The sequence below is a fragment of the Heliangelus exortis genome, chromosome 4 (assembly GCF_036169615.1).
Source record: "Heliangelus exortis chromosome 4, bHelExo1.hap1, whole genome shotgun sequence".
Classification (NCBI taxonomy): Eukaryota; Metazoa; Chordata; class Aves; order Apodiformes; family Trochilidae; genus Heliangelus; species Heliangelus exortis.
The window spans coordinates 18345561-18361161 of record NC_092425.1 but is presented as its reverse complement, the minus strand read 5'-3'; the positions used below and the strand labels follow the sequence as shown (position 1 = coordinate 18361161).

The following is a 15601-nucleotide window of genomic DNA, read 5'->3' as shown; positions in this document are numbered from 1 at the left end:
CCTTATGCTCTCTCCTTTCTTTATCAGGGAAGGGAGGGGGATCAATAGAGAGCATCTGTTACTTGGTTTAATTGTTGGGCCAGTGTTAAACCCCGTGACATCATGGAATCATAGAATGTTAGGGTTTGGAAGGGGTCTATAGAGATCATCCAATCCAGCCACCCTGCCAAAGGAGGATCCCCTGGGTCAGGCCACACAGTAAAGTATTCAGGAAGGTTTTGAAAGTCTCCAGAGAAGGAGATTCCTCCTTCTGGGCACCTTGTTCCTGTGTTCTGTCACTCTCACAGTAAAGAAGTTTCTCCTCATGTTGAGGTGAAACTTCCCATGTTCTTTCTTGTACCCATTATTCTTTTTCCTATTACTGGGCACCATCAAAAAGAACGTGATGCTTGCTCTTGACACCAGCCCCTCAGATATTTTGAGACATTAATAAGATCAATAAGATCCCTTCTCAGCCTTCTTTTCTCAAGGCTAAAGAGCCCCAGTTCTGTCAGTCATTCTTCGCAGGAGAGATGTTCAAGTCCTTTAATTTAATCATCCTTGTAGATCTCTGTTGGACTCTTTCCAGTAGGTCCCTGTCTCTTGAACTGAAGAGCCCAAAATGATACAGTACTCCAGGTGTGGTCTCACCAGAGCTGTGGGGGAGGAGAACATCCCTAGACCTGCTGACACACTTTTCTTGATACCCAAGATACCATTGACCCTCTTGGCCACAAGGGCACATTACTGACCCATTGAGGATTTATTGTCCACCAGGACTACAAGGTCATTCTCCATGGAGTTGCTTTGCAGCAGGACAACCCCTAATCTGTACTGGTGCCTGGTGTCATTCCTCCCCAATTCAGGATTTATACAAACTGACAGGTAGAAACAAACAAGAAATTATTGAAATGCTAATGTACACTAATTTGATAGCTAAATGTATCCAGTATCTGAAGTTTTCTTTTATCCACGTAAAATAAAATTCCTTGTCTTGCCATATTCTGTGCATTTCATTATCGATTTAAATGGTAAGATTTAAACTAAAATAATAATTTTTAAAAAAGTAAAAATAGCACTGTTCTTCATATTAATAGTTACAAAGAAGAATAGCGTTTTGGAGTACTTCCTATGTTTTCTATAAAAAGATATGGTCCCAGCAGATCTATATTTTCACCTGAAGGACAATATTGGTAAATATAAGCATTGTAAGAACAGTAAATGCTGAATTATATTGCACAAGGTTATTATTGTGCAGGGTGGACTGTTTGAAAAGTGTTGAAAGTTGTATTTGCAGATGAAAGCAAACATCAAAGGAGATATAACTTTTTTTGATCTTTCCTAATAATTGTTTCCATGTCTGTATGTTTTAACTGCCTTGTGAAATAGTGTTCAGACTCATGAATGACTGCCTGTCTCATGCAGACATATATGCACATTGCACAGCTGAGTCACATTCTGTACTGGTGGTTCAATACAATTGTTCCAGCTAAAATAACATTTCTATTAGTCTGTTATTGAACAGTTATTTTCACACTCTGAACAGTTGAAAGAAAAGAATCAGAGCAGATTTTACTTACATCAGGTTACTTTCTATGGTGTATGAATGATGTAGGATACCCATTTCAAAATCTTAGTCCTGATTCACTGATTTGCTTTAGTATTGAGTTGATTTGACAAGACTGAAAACTCGTTACTCATAAAGTAAGTAATGAGAAAGGTAGTAGGCATATGAAAGAACTAATTAAATGTGCAAGACTTTGAGAATACCTAATTATTTGAAAATTTCATGTGATTGGAGGAATTTTTTTCCCATACTTTTTCTGTGGTAAAGGACTTCTGAACTGCGAAAATGTACCACTATTGGAAGCTCCCCTCAAAGGCTTATAAAAATGTAAGAGAGGAATAGAAACACTCTTTTTTCACAAACTATAACTGTCTTTCAGTTATTTTTTGAACTCTAAAACTGTGAAACTACACTGTATTTTACAATTTTTGTCTTTATATACTACATAAAGTATGCCTTACTGTATTACACTGTTTCAGTATAATGGAACTAAAGTAATATTACTGACCCTGGATTTTGATGTGGCTTGTAACATCTGGGGGTGTGCTCAGCTCTCACTGGACCTAGTGGGTGAGGTGCAGCAGTTGTGTTGTCCTTTTTTTAACTTTTTTTTTCCCTTTTTCTGCCTCAGCAGGTGAAAAAGAAATCTTTACAGAACCTCTCTTTCACCTCTCGTCCTCAAGCTATTGCAATATTAAGAAACACTCTCCCTACAGTCCCTCTAAAATATTTAGGTCTATTTTATTTTTTCATCTTTTGCTTTACAGGCCCTCAAACATCTCTCCCATTATCTCTCTACTGTCATTCCTCTGCCTCTTTTTACTTTTTCATAAAATGCTGATGGGTGTACAGTGTTACTAGTTTTCTGAAGCTTTTTCTACTGTTATTCCATGCTGAAAATGGCAATGGGCATTTCGTGACAACCTCTGATATCATGCAAATATGTATACTGCTGCAGTCCTTGTCCAATGTATGCATTTTCAGTACATATTTCTTTTTTTTGTGCCTTTTGGACAGTGGATTATGCACTCAAAGATCCTTTTCTAGTATTTGTGAAGGATTTTAAACACTAAGAAATTAACTACAGTTATTGTTTAGGGTAATCTTAGTAACCAGGACTAAATAAGTGGGAAGAGTTACTCCAAAATAATTTTTATATTTTCATATATCTGTTCCTAAGACTGCCCACTGATGAAAAACTCCCAGACCTCCTGGGGGTTAACCCCCACAGCCTAACAATCACTGAAGACACAAAGTGGTCACTGGATTTCAAAGCCCTCTGCTGCTGATTGTAAAGCTACCTCCTGTTAGTACATTAGGAGGACATACATTGCCAGAAGGATATAGCTTTCAAACGGTGTTATATGGGCTCAATGAAGGGGAAAAAATTGAATGCTGTGACCAAAGTTCTGGAAGGGTGGAAGGTGTTACACCCGTGCGGGTGTGTGATGGTAGCTGGAAGTAGGTAGCTTACACAACAGGTTACTTGTAAGACTTTGGCAGCAGTTTAACTATATGAATTTGTACATTTTACATTTTGCTGTGTTAAAGCAGACAAACATAATAATATTTGTCGATAGAGAAAAGTAGCTCCAAGCTATATATACCTTTCTGTTTTTATAAAACTAGCATGCAGAGTGGGGAATTTACCAAATTTTTAAAGTCTGTGCTGTACTCATTTAGTATATTCATTCATATTTTTCTTACAGGAAATATCAAGCAGTTTACTGCCTTCTGTAGTACCTATATTTATAAAATATTAGTAGAGGTTTCTGTGTAACTAAAATGTGTGTATGTTTAAAAATGGCTTAAGCTGTTCTCAGGGAATCTTGTGTATAAATAGCTGCTAAACATATATGTATGAGAGGTTGATATTTGTTCATTAAGAGCACAAAATGAATATTTGGACAGAGGAAATTACTACTTTGGTTATCCAGTCTAAAGGAAATAAAAAATTACTACCTTGAAGGACAAAATACGAATTTATCTGCAGAAGCCAAATGTACTTTGTGAAAAGGAGACAATCTTTCTTTAAAGAATGAGTGGTTTGCACCTTTGTTTGTTTGTTTGTTTGTTTGTTTTAGTTTTGGGGGTTTTGTAGCTTGTTTTTTTTTCTTATATCTCTAAGATTTAACATCACCTGAAGCTTTTGAATCACGTTTAAATATATTGACCCACAACTACTGAACATCTTAGAAGAATTTTTAATTGGCTATGGTCTGTATAAGTATTTAAATTTTATAGACCTCACCTTGTTTTCTATTAAAGAAAGGATCTAATCTAAGATCAGATCTAATCAAAGGATTTCTATCAAAATCCTTTCTGGCATAAACTTGTACTGCTTAGGAGAAAATAAAACACCTGGCTACTGTGTCAATGCACGTCTGTGTTCTCTCAGTCAGTGGTTCCAACCTTTTAGGTCCTTTCAGGAGACAATAGAAAGGGCTCAAAATAGAATGTAAAAGTCCTTATGGGTGTGGTGAGATTTGGGAAAGTCAGAGATTCTGCATTCATGAAACTACTGGACAAATTAGTTGAGGAAGTGCCAGAAATCTGAGCACCCTTGCTAGGGAAAGGATTTGTAGTGGAACCAGGCACCAGTTGAGGCACTTGACGGCAAGACACAAGGTTGGCCTTGTATAACTCAAGAGAAACTGCCCTCATTTAAGAAACTTTACACAGGGTAAAATATATTGTGAGAAAATTCAGCCTTTCTAGTGGATATCTTCATTTATTCTTGTAAGGTATCTGAGTGATGCATAAAGAATTGGTGCTGTGGCCAGGAGCAACTTTGCTGTTAGCACTCTACAAATGAAAAAATGGAATAAACCTATGGTGATGGAAGGAACTGAACTGGATAACATCTTTCTGTGGTTTTCTTGTTATTGAGGATCCTACTCAGTAATCCAGTAGAGGAGCAACAGGTATTATGTATCCAGATATAACCTAGGATTGACATTGTAACCTGCTTTGGAATAAAACAATGAAGCTGAACAAGGAATTAACTGTTTAAAGTTTCATGTAAATCGGATGACATGTCTACATTTAATAGGTCAAGTAGCAACTGAGAAAACTCAGAAGTTAAATTAACCTTTGTCCCTTCACAGATTTTCTGACACAGGTTTTTATACTTGAACAAATCTCTCTTTGGCCTGCAGTCTTCATTTTCAAGAATGTTTCTCAAGAATAATGTCTTTCTTTTTACTTTCTTGATACAGTAACACACAATTTTGTTTTCTTGTAGGGTGCTTTGAATGTTGCATCAAATGTCTGGGAGGTATTCCCTACGCATCTTTGATTGCCACCATCCTGCTGTATGCTGGAGTTGCGCTATTCTGTGGCTGTGGACATGAAGCGCTGTCAGGAACAGTCAATATTCTGCAAACCTACTTTGAGATGACAAGAGCTGCAGGAGATGTTATTGATGTCTTTACCATGTAAGTTCCTAGTTTCTTTTAATTCTTTTCTCTTAAAACTGCTGAATAATTCAACGAGGGATATAAATCTGACTGAAGAAATGCAATGAAAATCACAGAAAGAATGTTTTTTAATAAGTTCAGCAGATGAAGTTTTGACAGAGCCAATATATTTACTATTTACAACCAATTTGTAATACCATCTAATGCCCCGTAGCTATAATTTACTTTACTATAAAATTTTACTTCATATAACATTGATGAATCTGTTCCATACATGCTTAATCATAGAATGGTTAAGATTGGAGAGATCATGGAATGGCTTTTTTGAAAGGAACTTTAAAGATCATCTAGCTCAAATACCCCTGCATGTGCAGAGACACCCTCCACTAGACTGAGCTGCTCAAAACCTCCTCAAGCCATCTCGTCCCAACTGTCCTGCATTATCCATTTTATCCTGTGATAATTTCAGTGTAAAAAAATCCAACTAAAACCAAAATAATCTCTAAACCCTAAATAGCTAAAGCAGAAATGTGTTACAAATAGCAGATAAGCTCTGGGAATAAATTCAGTCAAGATGTAAGTGAAGAGTAGTGCAGAACCCTGAGACTTGAAATGTCAAAACCCTTTTGCATCCTGTTTTCCTGATACTCATTGGTTTTGAAGGTTTCATACTTTGCTACTCCTTAGAACTTATTAATGGGAGGCCTTTGTTTTATTGACCATCTTCTTCACTTTGATAAATTAATTACATTTAATAAGGTAGTTTACCATAACCTGAAATTAAATTATATATTTTCTAGTCTCTTTAAAATTGTCCCTTTAAAGCACATTTTTCTTAGATATTTGAAATAAAAATTCATGTTGCTGGTAATGTTTGTAACTAAAGGTGAAGCATTCTATTCTCAAATTTGTAAACATTTTCTTTCATGAATATTTTTTTGATAAGTGAAATGATTTGTTCACCCATCAGAACATTGACCTCTTATGATAGATAGTTCCATGATAATGTCAGTCCAATGCTTAGCAATGATCAAAAGGCAAATTGAGTACTGGGAAATACTGAGTAAATCATAGAAAAACAGAGAATGAAAATCATAGAAAAATAGAGAATATACTTATGCCATTGTATAAAACAATTTGTTACCCATATCATTAATGCTGTGTAGAATTTTACTGCCTCAAGGAAGGTAAAAAAGGGGTCATTAGAGTCATAGAACAGAAACTACATGGTTAAAAATTGAGCACAGTAGGATTCTTCAGTCTAAAAGAGCATTATTAAGAGCTGTTGGGCTAAAGGTATGTAAATTCACAGTGTTATGAAGAAGGTGTTCAAGGTTAAAGTGTCTTTTACTTCCTGTACAAGATTTGAGGTATCAGAGGAAACTAGGCACAAGGTTCAGAAGGAACACGTGATGGTGCTTCAGCTCTGTACATCAGACCTCTGAAGCTAGTTTCATATTGTGGATGACAAAAGCTTACATGGGTTCAAGGATAATACAGGATACTCTTGGAAAACATATCCATTGATGGTTTCTAATGACATACAGACTTACCCAGTGGTTTATCCTGTCAACTTACCTGCTCTTATTTTTTATATTCATTATTTGACACAGAAAAATGAACAAAATATATATTTGATCTGACTTGTTACCATTGTTTTCATGAGAGTTAGAAAGAAAATTTTAAATCTCCTAACTTAGGTAGTGCTATATTAATTAGCAACATCCTTCCAAAGCTTCTCTGTGAAGATTAGCTGAATTTTTGTGGAAGCAGTAGCCAGAAATGAGAATGGACCAAACATTTATGTCATTGCTATGCCATAACCAATTTCCTCCTTAGGACCGTGGAATTTAGATACATATAATATCTAAACTTGGGTAATAAATTAGGCTGCTAGAAGTATGTGACTTCTGCTTCGCCTTTTTGGTTTGTCATTTAGAATAATGCGTCAGACTTGGCTTGGTGGCTAAGGCTCAGTGTTATCCTGAATGAAAGATCAGTCATTTTATTAGGCTCTAGCTTATTTTATTAGTCCCTAGGAAGCTACTAGTGCAGAACAACCATAAATCAATACTTTCTCTTTGTAGCAAGTTTTCCAGCTTCCCTCTGTCAAATACTTAAGTGAAAATATCAGTCAGGAGACGGAGTTTGAGTGCATAAGGAACTGTAAAGGTGATTTTCCTTTTTTCTTGACAGTAAGTTGTTTGGCTTAGACAGTAGCTTTTTTATTTATTTGGTTTTTTTGTTTGCTTAAAAATATACTAAACAAAATTCTTTCCTTAGTAGACCTACTGGAAAAAAATTTCAGTTTATTGAGTTGTAAAAGATGTTTCTAATGTTATATGTGACAGGGAATGGAGTAAATATTTTGTGTAAAAGCAGATAAGCTCTTGCTTTTATCCAGATAAAATGTGTTTCTCAAATAAATGAGCATACTTTAATTTTCTAATTGCCTAAGTAGATATGACTCCCCTTTTTAAATTATTATGTAGGGAGAGGAAATATTTGATATTTTGTCACAACTGCTGGTTAGCAGTTAGAGGTATAAAAGCCCTTTGGTAATTATATTGCTTTGAAAGTCCAAAAAGCAGAAAGAAAAAATGGAGTAGGAACAAACAATGCAGTGCCTACACACTTAATGTTATGTATTTTGTTATTCATTGTTCTGATTAGAAATAATAGAATTTTTTTTAATTAAATAAAGCAGTATGACTACTAAATTATATTTTGTTTTGAGGTTAATGAAGACATTGTGACTTAATGCTTCCAGTGCTGCAAAATGTCTCAGACTGTTTAACCACGCTGAAGGTTTCTGCCTATATTTTTATTAGCGTAGTGGATTTCAAGTGTTCTTCAGATTAAAGATCAATCCCTATCTGAGAGCTACTTATGTGGGTGGTAAGAAATTTTTTATCTGTGGCCACAACTATGTTTGTTCTGAATTCCTGTAACACAACTCACAGGCCACCCTGTGTCTTTTGTCTTTGTTGAGGTAGCTACTTACTGCCATTTAAAAGAAGTAGCAGACCTCTATAGACAAACTAAGGCATAAGCAAGATCTGAAAGTCTTTAAATTTTAAAGTAAAAGGCAAAGTACCTAAATCCAACAAAGCAGTTCTGAAATGTCCATATTAATATCCCTGAAGGCCTCAGCAGCCCTGACTGTCCTGCTTGTCTTCCCCTGGAGTCTTCCCAGAGCCTGCCTATGGTCTGGGACCCCATTTCAGCCCAGCCTGAGGCTCTCAGTCACTCACCATGGACTCACTCAGTCCCTGCCCCTGCCCCTGCCCCTGCCCCTGCCCCTGCCCCTGCCCCTGCCCCTTGCCCCTGCCCCTGCCCCTGCTCCTGTCCCTGGCTAGGGTGTTAAGATGGGTCCGGGGTGCCCCACATTCCATATGATGCCCTGATGCCTGAGGAGAGATTTATTAATTAAGAACTTGTAAGGTCTCAAGGTTCCCTTGGAGGGCTCTGCCCTTGGAGGTTCAGCCATGAGCAAGAGCCCTGTAGTACAGGAGAGGCTGTCTGAGTGCTGACCCTGCAAAATAGATGTGGTTCCTGACTCCAACTCCCCTGACTTACTGAAGTTCAAATTAAATGTATCAGCTGCAGTTTATATCAGCTTTGGGAAAACTAATAAGCTGTAAATATATTTTTAATTAATAATTAATTATATTTTAAAAAATTAAGAGCAAGTTTCGCAGCTAGTTTTAAAAGTTCTTAAATGCCAGGCAGTTAAATCAAATTTCTCAAATTTCTGATTTTCTTTCAAAGTTAAGATAGGGAATGATCATGGTCAATAATTCAGAGACATCCTGGGAGAGACGCTGGGTGGGACAGAGATAGTGAACCTGTTGTAACAAAGGTTTACATTAAAGAGTGCTCTTTTGCTTGCTTACTGAGGGGATGGGAACAAAATTGGATTTGGCCTCTAATAAGGTTTCCTATAAAAGTAACAATGATTTTTTTGAAAGGATTTTATCTCAAAATACAGGATTACAGCCTGACTTGAATTTCTTCAGGGTGATGCAGGTAAAAGAGATACTCTAAACTTCTGAAAACTCAAATAAATCAAATATGTTCCACTTTTTGAAAAAAGATACTGTACAGGTATTCCTTAAGGAGAGAGCTTATCGTAAAAATCACAAGTATAATAAGAAAAACTTCTCTCTTTAGACATTCATTTCATTTTGAAACTTCATGCCACATAGTCCAGACTTCTTCACTGTCACCATTACCACTTCTCTAATGGTAGATCTTTTTTCCTTTGTTTGGTTTTTTCTTTTTTTTTTTTTTTTTTTTTTTTTTTCTAAGTGAAGAAATGCCTGTTTGGGAATTTAATATACAGAACTCATAAGCAGTTGTTTGGGATGTGGATTCCTTCAACAGATTTAGTGTGGTTATTTTAGCTCCTTGTGGCTCAAAGAGATCCTAAGAAAAGAAATTTGGTGGTTTAAATTATCCTGAAAAATACCTGTGTGATATTTTAACTGTGAATGGTTTCTTTTGCCCACTTAGTCAATTCAACAGTTCTGTAGGCTTCACTGAATCAATAACCTGCTTGAGGCGAATGTGGTTTTCAGATATTCTAATAACCTAATAAGATGAATTTTTATATATCTGCAAAGTGCTAGCTGCAGCTAGATTTGCTTATTAAGCACTGATTTTGACTTCAAAGTCAGAAGAAATAGATGTATGTATAATGTAGATTTTATTGTTGCATAGGTCAGTTTGATACCTCTAAAAAATGTACATTGTATAAGTGTTTTTTTTATACCATTTTTTAGGAAAAAATTCCAGAAAATGTTTTTTTAGGAAATCTTCATTGCAAGGTATGTTTGCTGTATTATCAAACAGCATCTTCTTACAGTTCTTTCTCATTAGTATACAGGGCCACTTAGTGCCATCTGTCACATGTTTGTGATATATAGGCCATGAAACAAGGGAATTATGCTTTTAGAGTAGAAAATGCAGAAACCTTTCTGATAGAAACCTTAGCAACATTTTTCTACTATAGTCAGAGCTAATTCAGATCTCTGTAAATTCACTTCCTTTTAAAGGTGTGAAGCCAAATAGTAAACTAAATCAAGTTACAATCTGTAAATCTGTCACTATCTTCTTTGTTGGAAGTGTCACAGACATTCTACTAGAACCACCTTCTTAAAGATAAAAATGTCCTGTCTTTCAAAATGTGAGCCTCTGTTTCAGTTGTTGCTGTATCCAAGTCTGATATTTATTGATAAACTTGTCTCTTAGTCACTGTGTAGTCATAGTTTATTACAAAGATATTATTTAGTAATACGTGTGTGCAACTGTTTTCCTGTGAAGAAAAAGCCAAGAGCACCCATAAAAGCTTTTAAATCCCCCGTCTAAAATGGTGGTTTTAGAGATAGATAGATAGATAGATAGATAGATAGATAGATAGATAGATAGATGTTATTCTGATTTCCCATTCTTTTTTTGGCTTAGCAGCTCTTACAAGTTAGATTGGTACCACTAAAGATATTGTGGTCATCATTGATATTATACACTAATATTTATTTAATTGTGTGCGAGCTATTACAATGAGAACCCTAGTAAAGTCTAGCTGATATGAAATACAATATTTATAAATATTTTCATTAGATCATGTGATTGTTCTGTTTTAGTCACGTACTTAAGTATAAAGTAGTACTAAGTTTAATACTTTATTAATGGTAATGGTCTTCCTTATACTTATTGGTTCAAAAGCTTGGCATTAGTATACATACACCAAAGTAGTAGGATGACTGCCTGTGGTTGAAGTCCAGTCATTTGTTTGATCAGTATGCTGCCTTTTCAGAAGTGTATACTGCCTTTTGGTAAGGAATGTTTTCATACTCCTCATTATGTAAGAGTCTCCAAATAGTAGTTTAAACAATAATTTAATTTTTTTTTTTTATTTTCTATATATAAAAGTAATACATTATCTAGGGAGTGTGATCTAATATTTATAGTTTCATATCAGTAAAATTAACAATACCAGGTTCTAATAAAATGGCAGGTTTATATATAAAAAAAATATTTTAAAAATAAGCTTTCTTGAAAGTGTGCTTGATTTTTAGATAATAGGTTTTATTCTTGCGTAGGTCAAATTCTTACTCTAAAAGTATCTGGATAATGTTACTTATCTGAAAAAATACTTACATATCGGAAAAAGTAATAAACATAGAAGAAATTATTTTCTTACAAAATTTTTTTTTAAATACAGTGCTTGGCAACTATCCTTTAAATCCCTAAATATGAACATGGTGTAAAGTAGTTTTTTCTGTGACAGCAAATAATTTTAAATTCATCTTCCTTTGCCTAAAAATGGTAGAAATCCTAGTTTGATGTGTAATTTTAAATTAATGGAGTTTTAGTATCAATCTGTCAGTCCTATGCTATCAGTATTTATTATGTGTGACTCCAAGTTTGCATTTGCAATAATGAAATACTCACATATCTTGTGATATGCTTTTACCACATCTTTTTACACTTTATTGCTATGGCAAATAGATTGGGAATTCAGTAAAATCCCAGAATGTAATTCTGCTATAAATCTGCACATTACTGTGCTCTAATTCCAATATTTTTTGACCTTGTTCAGGCAAAGAGGGATCCAGATTTCTCTGTAATTAACTTTTTTAAAAGTACTGATACAGGTGAGCAAATAGAAACAGCTTTTGAAACGCAGCCTCGTCCATATGTCATGGTCAGAATGTTTTGGTTTGGATTCATAATCATTTAAACAGTTACGATAGTTCCTTTTCTGTTTGAAAAAAGTTACAAGATTCATAGATCATAAATGTGGTTTCTACTACTATTGCTCTTCCGTTAGCTTGCAAATCGACTGCCTTTTCAGGTGAAATCTTGCCTTAACTGTTCCACTCCTGCCAAGGAAGCAACCATCAGACTTTTAGAGGATGATGTTCTAGGGTTGTATTCTGCATATGGGTTTAGGAAGGGCAGGTCCTGTCTGACCAACCTGATCTCCTTTTATGATCAGGTGACCCACCTGGTGGATGAGGGGAAGGCTGTGGACGTGGTCTACCTGGACTTCAGCAAGGCCTTTGACACCGTCTCCCCCAGCATTCTCCTGAAAAAGCTGTCAGCCCACAGCTTGGACAGGGGCACCCTGTGCTGGGTTAGGAACTGGCTGGAGGGCCGGGCCCAGAGAGTGGTGCTGAACAGGGCTGCATCCAGTTGGCGGCCGCTCACCAGTGGTGTCCCCCAGGGATCAGTGTTGGGCCCAGTTCTATTTAATATCTTTATTGATGATTTAGATGAGGGGATTGAGTCCATCATCAGCAAATTTGCAGATGACACTAAGCTGGGGGGAAGTGTGGATCAGCTGGAAGGCAGGAGGGCTCTGCAGAGGGACCTGGACAGACTGGAGAGTTGGGCTGATTCCAACGGGATGAGGTTCAACAAGGCCAAGTGCCGGGTCCTGCACTTTGGCCACAACAACCCCATGGGGAGCTCCAGGCTTGGGACAGAGTGGTTGGAGAGCAGCCAGGCAGAAAGGGACCTTGGAGTTTGGATTGACAGGAAGCTGAACATGAGCCAGCAGTGTGCCCAGGTAGCCAAGAAGGCCAATGGCATCCTGGCCTGTATCAGGAACAGCGTGGCCAGCAGGTCCAAGGAAGTGATTCTGCCCCTGTACTCAGCGCTGGTGAGGCCACACCTTGAGTACTGTGTCCAGTTCTGGGCCCCTCAGTTCAGGAAGGATATTGAGGTCCTGGAGCAGGTCCAAAGGAGGGCAACTGGGCTGGTGAAGGGACTCGAGCACAAGTCCTATGAGGGGAGGCTGAGGGAGCTGGGGATGTTCAGCCTGGAGAAGAGGAGGCTCAGAGGAGACCTCATCACTCTCTACAACTCCCTGAAAGGAGGTTGTAGCCAGGTGGGGGTTTGTCTCTTTTCCCAGGCAACTCTCAGCAAGACAAGAGGGCACGGTCTCAAGTTGTGCTGGGGGAGGTTTAGGTTGGACATTAGAAAGAATTTCTTTGCTGAGAGGGTGATCAAGCATTGGAATGGGCTGCCCTGGCAAGTGGTGGATTCTCCATCCCTGGAGATATTTAAAAAGAGACTGGATGTGGCACTCAGTGCCATGGTCTGGTAACTGCAGAGGTAGTGGATCAAGGGTTGGACTTGATGATCTCAGAGGTCCCTTCCAACCCAGCCAGTTCTATGATTCTATGATATCTATTTCCTCCCTTTGCTAACACCCTCTGTGCTTCATGGTTCCACCTATCTTCTTTGTTCAAACTGTTTAATTGAATAATTTAACCAACTTATACCAACCAATTGTTCCCAACTGGTTTGTAGGAGAGCACCTATTTTTAAAAAATCCATAGGGGCTTCTGCGTACCCTAAACAAACCTTCTAAACCTTCCAGCTTGCAAACATTGTCTCATATCTTGACTGATTTAAACACACTTGCAAAATTGTTCCTTGTAGCTTGAGATAGCTTGTAGGTGCAGGATGCTATCTCAGTCTCTTAACAGCCTCTTAGGATCACTCACTCAGAGGGTAAGAGGCTCAGCATAAAGACCAGCACTACTGTTTGATAGACCAACAGAAATTACTGTGAGTTCTCTATGTGAACATCAACGATTCAAAGTTCCTTGTAATTGAAAGAATAGATAATTTTTAAAAAAAAATCTTATCCCAAAACCCAACAAAACTGACCTATCCCAATGGTAGTTACTACATGCCTTTCTCATCTTTCTCATTTTTCTATGCCAGCTACTAAAAAATTTAATTAGAAATTGCACTTTGGTGATCTACGTAACTTTTTAGTACCTTGATAGCTTTTTAACTTTATCTTCCTTACTCTGTTTTCATATCTTGGGAATAGGTATAATTGTCAGAATTTATGTTCATTCATGGAGTATAGGTACACTTGGCTAGCATTTACATGCTATTCAGCACCTGTAGTATCTGCATGTTATCTCTATTAAATTCAGGAAGAGAAATGTGTTGCAGAATTATAAATGCTGGAAAGCTATTTTCACAGTAATATATAGTATTCTGTTGGGCTCAACCAACCAAAACCTCTAATATTAGGCTTTTATCTCTTTTTCAGGCTGAAGTGTACACATACTTTGCAAACTAATGTGGAGTTTTTTGTTTGTAATGCGTTCCTATACTATCCAAACTAAAGGAGAATATCCATAACTAGTACGTAGATTGGTCTGAAGCAATATAATGTAATTTTGATATGACACTTTTCACAAAAGCTGCCAACATATAGACATGGTCATTTAAAAATTAATCTTCTTGCTTGCAAAATAGGTTTCAGATTATTCTATTGAAAAAAAAAAAAAGGCTTTCATTAATTCAAGATGGTTTCCATAATTAATTTACACTAATATAAACAATCAACTTAGTCTATTCAGTAACCTAGTTTAATATGTGAAGACTGGATGATCACCATTAATTTGGGTTTATCTTCAAAATCCTCCTTGACTGACTTTTAATATAAATGTTCCATGACTTCAGTTATATCACTATGTGATGTCTATAGGACTCCTGTATTTAGTGAATAGGTGAGCAAGATTTCTTTTTGTTCTTCTCCTTTAGTGTAGCTTTTGTCTTAACTTAATATATATCTTTCCAGTCCTGTAAGTAGCACAAAATTTATCTTTATAATTTTGACTCTTCTTCCTTTGCTCCCTACCCACCTCTGTCCTTCCATTCCAGCCTACACAAATGCAAGCCTTGCCTGTAGTTTTTCTTTGTCCTTACCCACCTCACCCTCTGGCTTGTGTTCATCACCTCTTTTGCTACTCCCTTCTATCTTCCTGGCTGCTCCTGTGCTCTGTCGGCAATATTTGAGACTGCTGAAACACAGATGGCAATTAATCTCCTTGAGTTTATCCACAGAGAATAAAATTTTATTTTAGAGAAAGGCAATCTCCATTACACAAAGACTATATTTTATTATCTACTATAAATTAAATGGAAAAATCAAAGTTTATATAAAATCTATTGGATGCTGCAGAATAATTTAATACCAACACAATCTTCAAAACCATATATACAGAAAATATTACTGTTGTAATATGTTTTCTTTTTAATACAGCACTAAATGCAGTTATATTGCAGTACAGTTCTATCTGGCTTTTAAAGAGGTAGTTGAATGATTGTTTCACCATTTTTTTTTGATATTTTTGTTCTTCACATTATACAAGATCCTTTCTTCATGGAGTAAGTCTGGCTATTTCATCTCATTTAGTCTGATTAGTAGAGATTTTACTACTTCTCTCCGTAATGAGCATATAAGGAAGGAAATTTATTTCTATATTTGTCTAGTGCATAGCTATATGTATTTTTTCCTTTTAGAAAGCTTAAGTGAAAGTTATTCCTTTACTTACACATAAGGCTGAAGAGAAAGCAGAGATCTTTTAGTGTGCTTTTGGATAGAAACAACTCAGTGGGAGGTTTAGCACAGATGGTTTGTTGCAAGGGCTGTTTCAAGGGCTGAAATAGTCTCTAGATTTCCCAAAAGCCTTAATCTTTAGGACCACGATAGCTTGTAATTTCTACAGCACTGAGCACACTGAGGTCTGTGAGGAGCTGCTCCTGGCAGATATCCCACACTTCAGCTACTGGTGGAGGCCATAATATAAGGTTTATA

General features: G+C 36.6%; 1 protein-coding gene across 2 annotated transcripts in view; it reads left to right on the top strand.

Annotated features, from left to right (window-relative positions):
- The window catches only part of GPM6A (glycoprotein M6A), a 156242-nt gene that overhangs the window by 114972 nt on the left and 25669 nt on the right, over positions 1-15601 (top strand). For both annotated transcript variants that reach the window (XM_071743220.1, XM_071743219.1), the window contains one exon: positions 4791-4983. In XM_071743220.1, the coding sequence (XP_071599321.1) occupies positions 4943-4983 (41 nt within the window). In that variant the 5' untranslated portion in view covers positions 4791-4942. The remainder of the gene's footprint in view (positions 1-4790; positions 4984-15601) is intronic.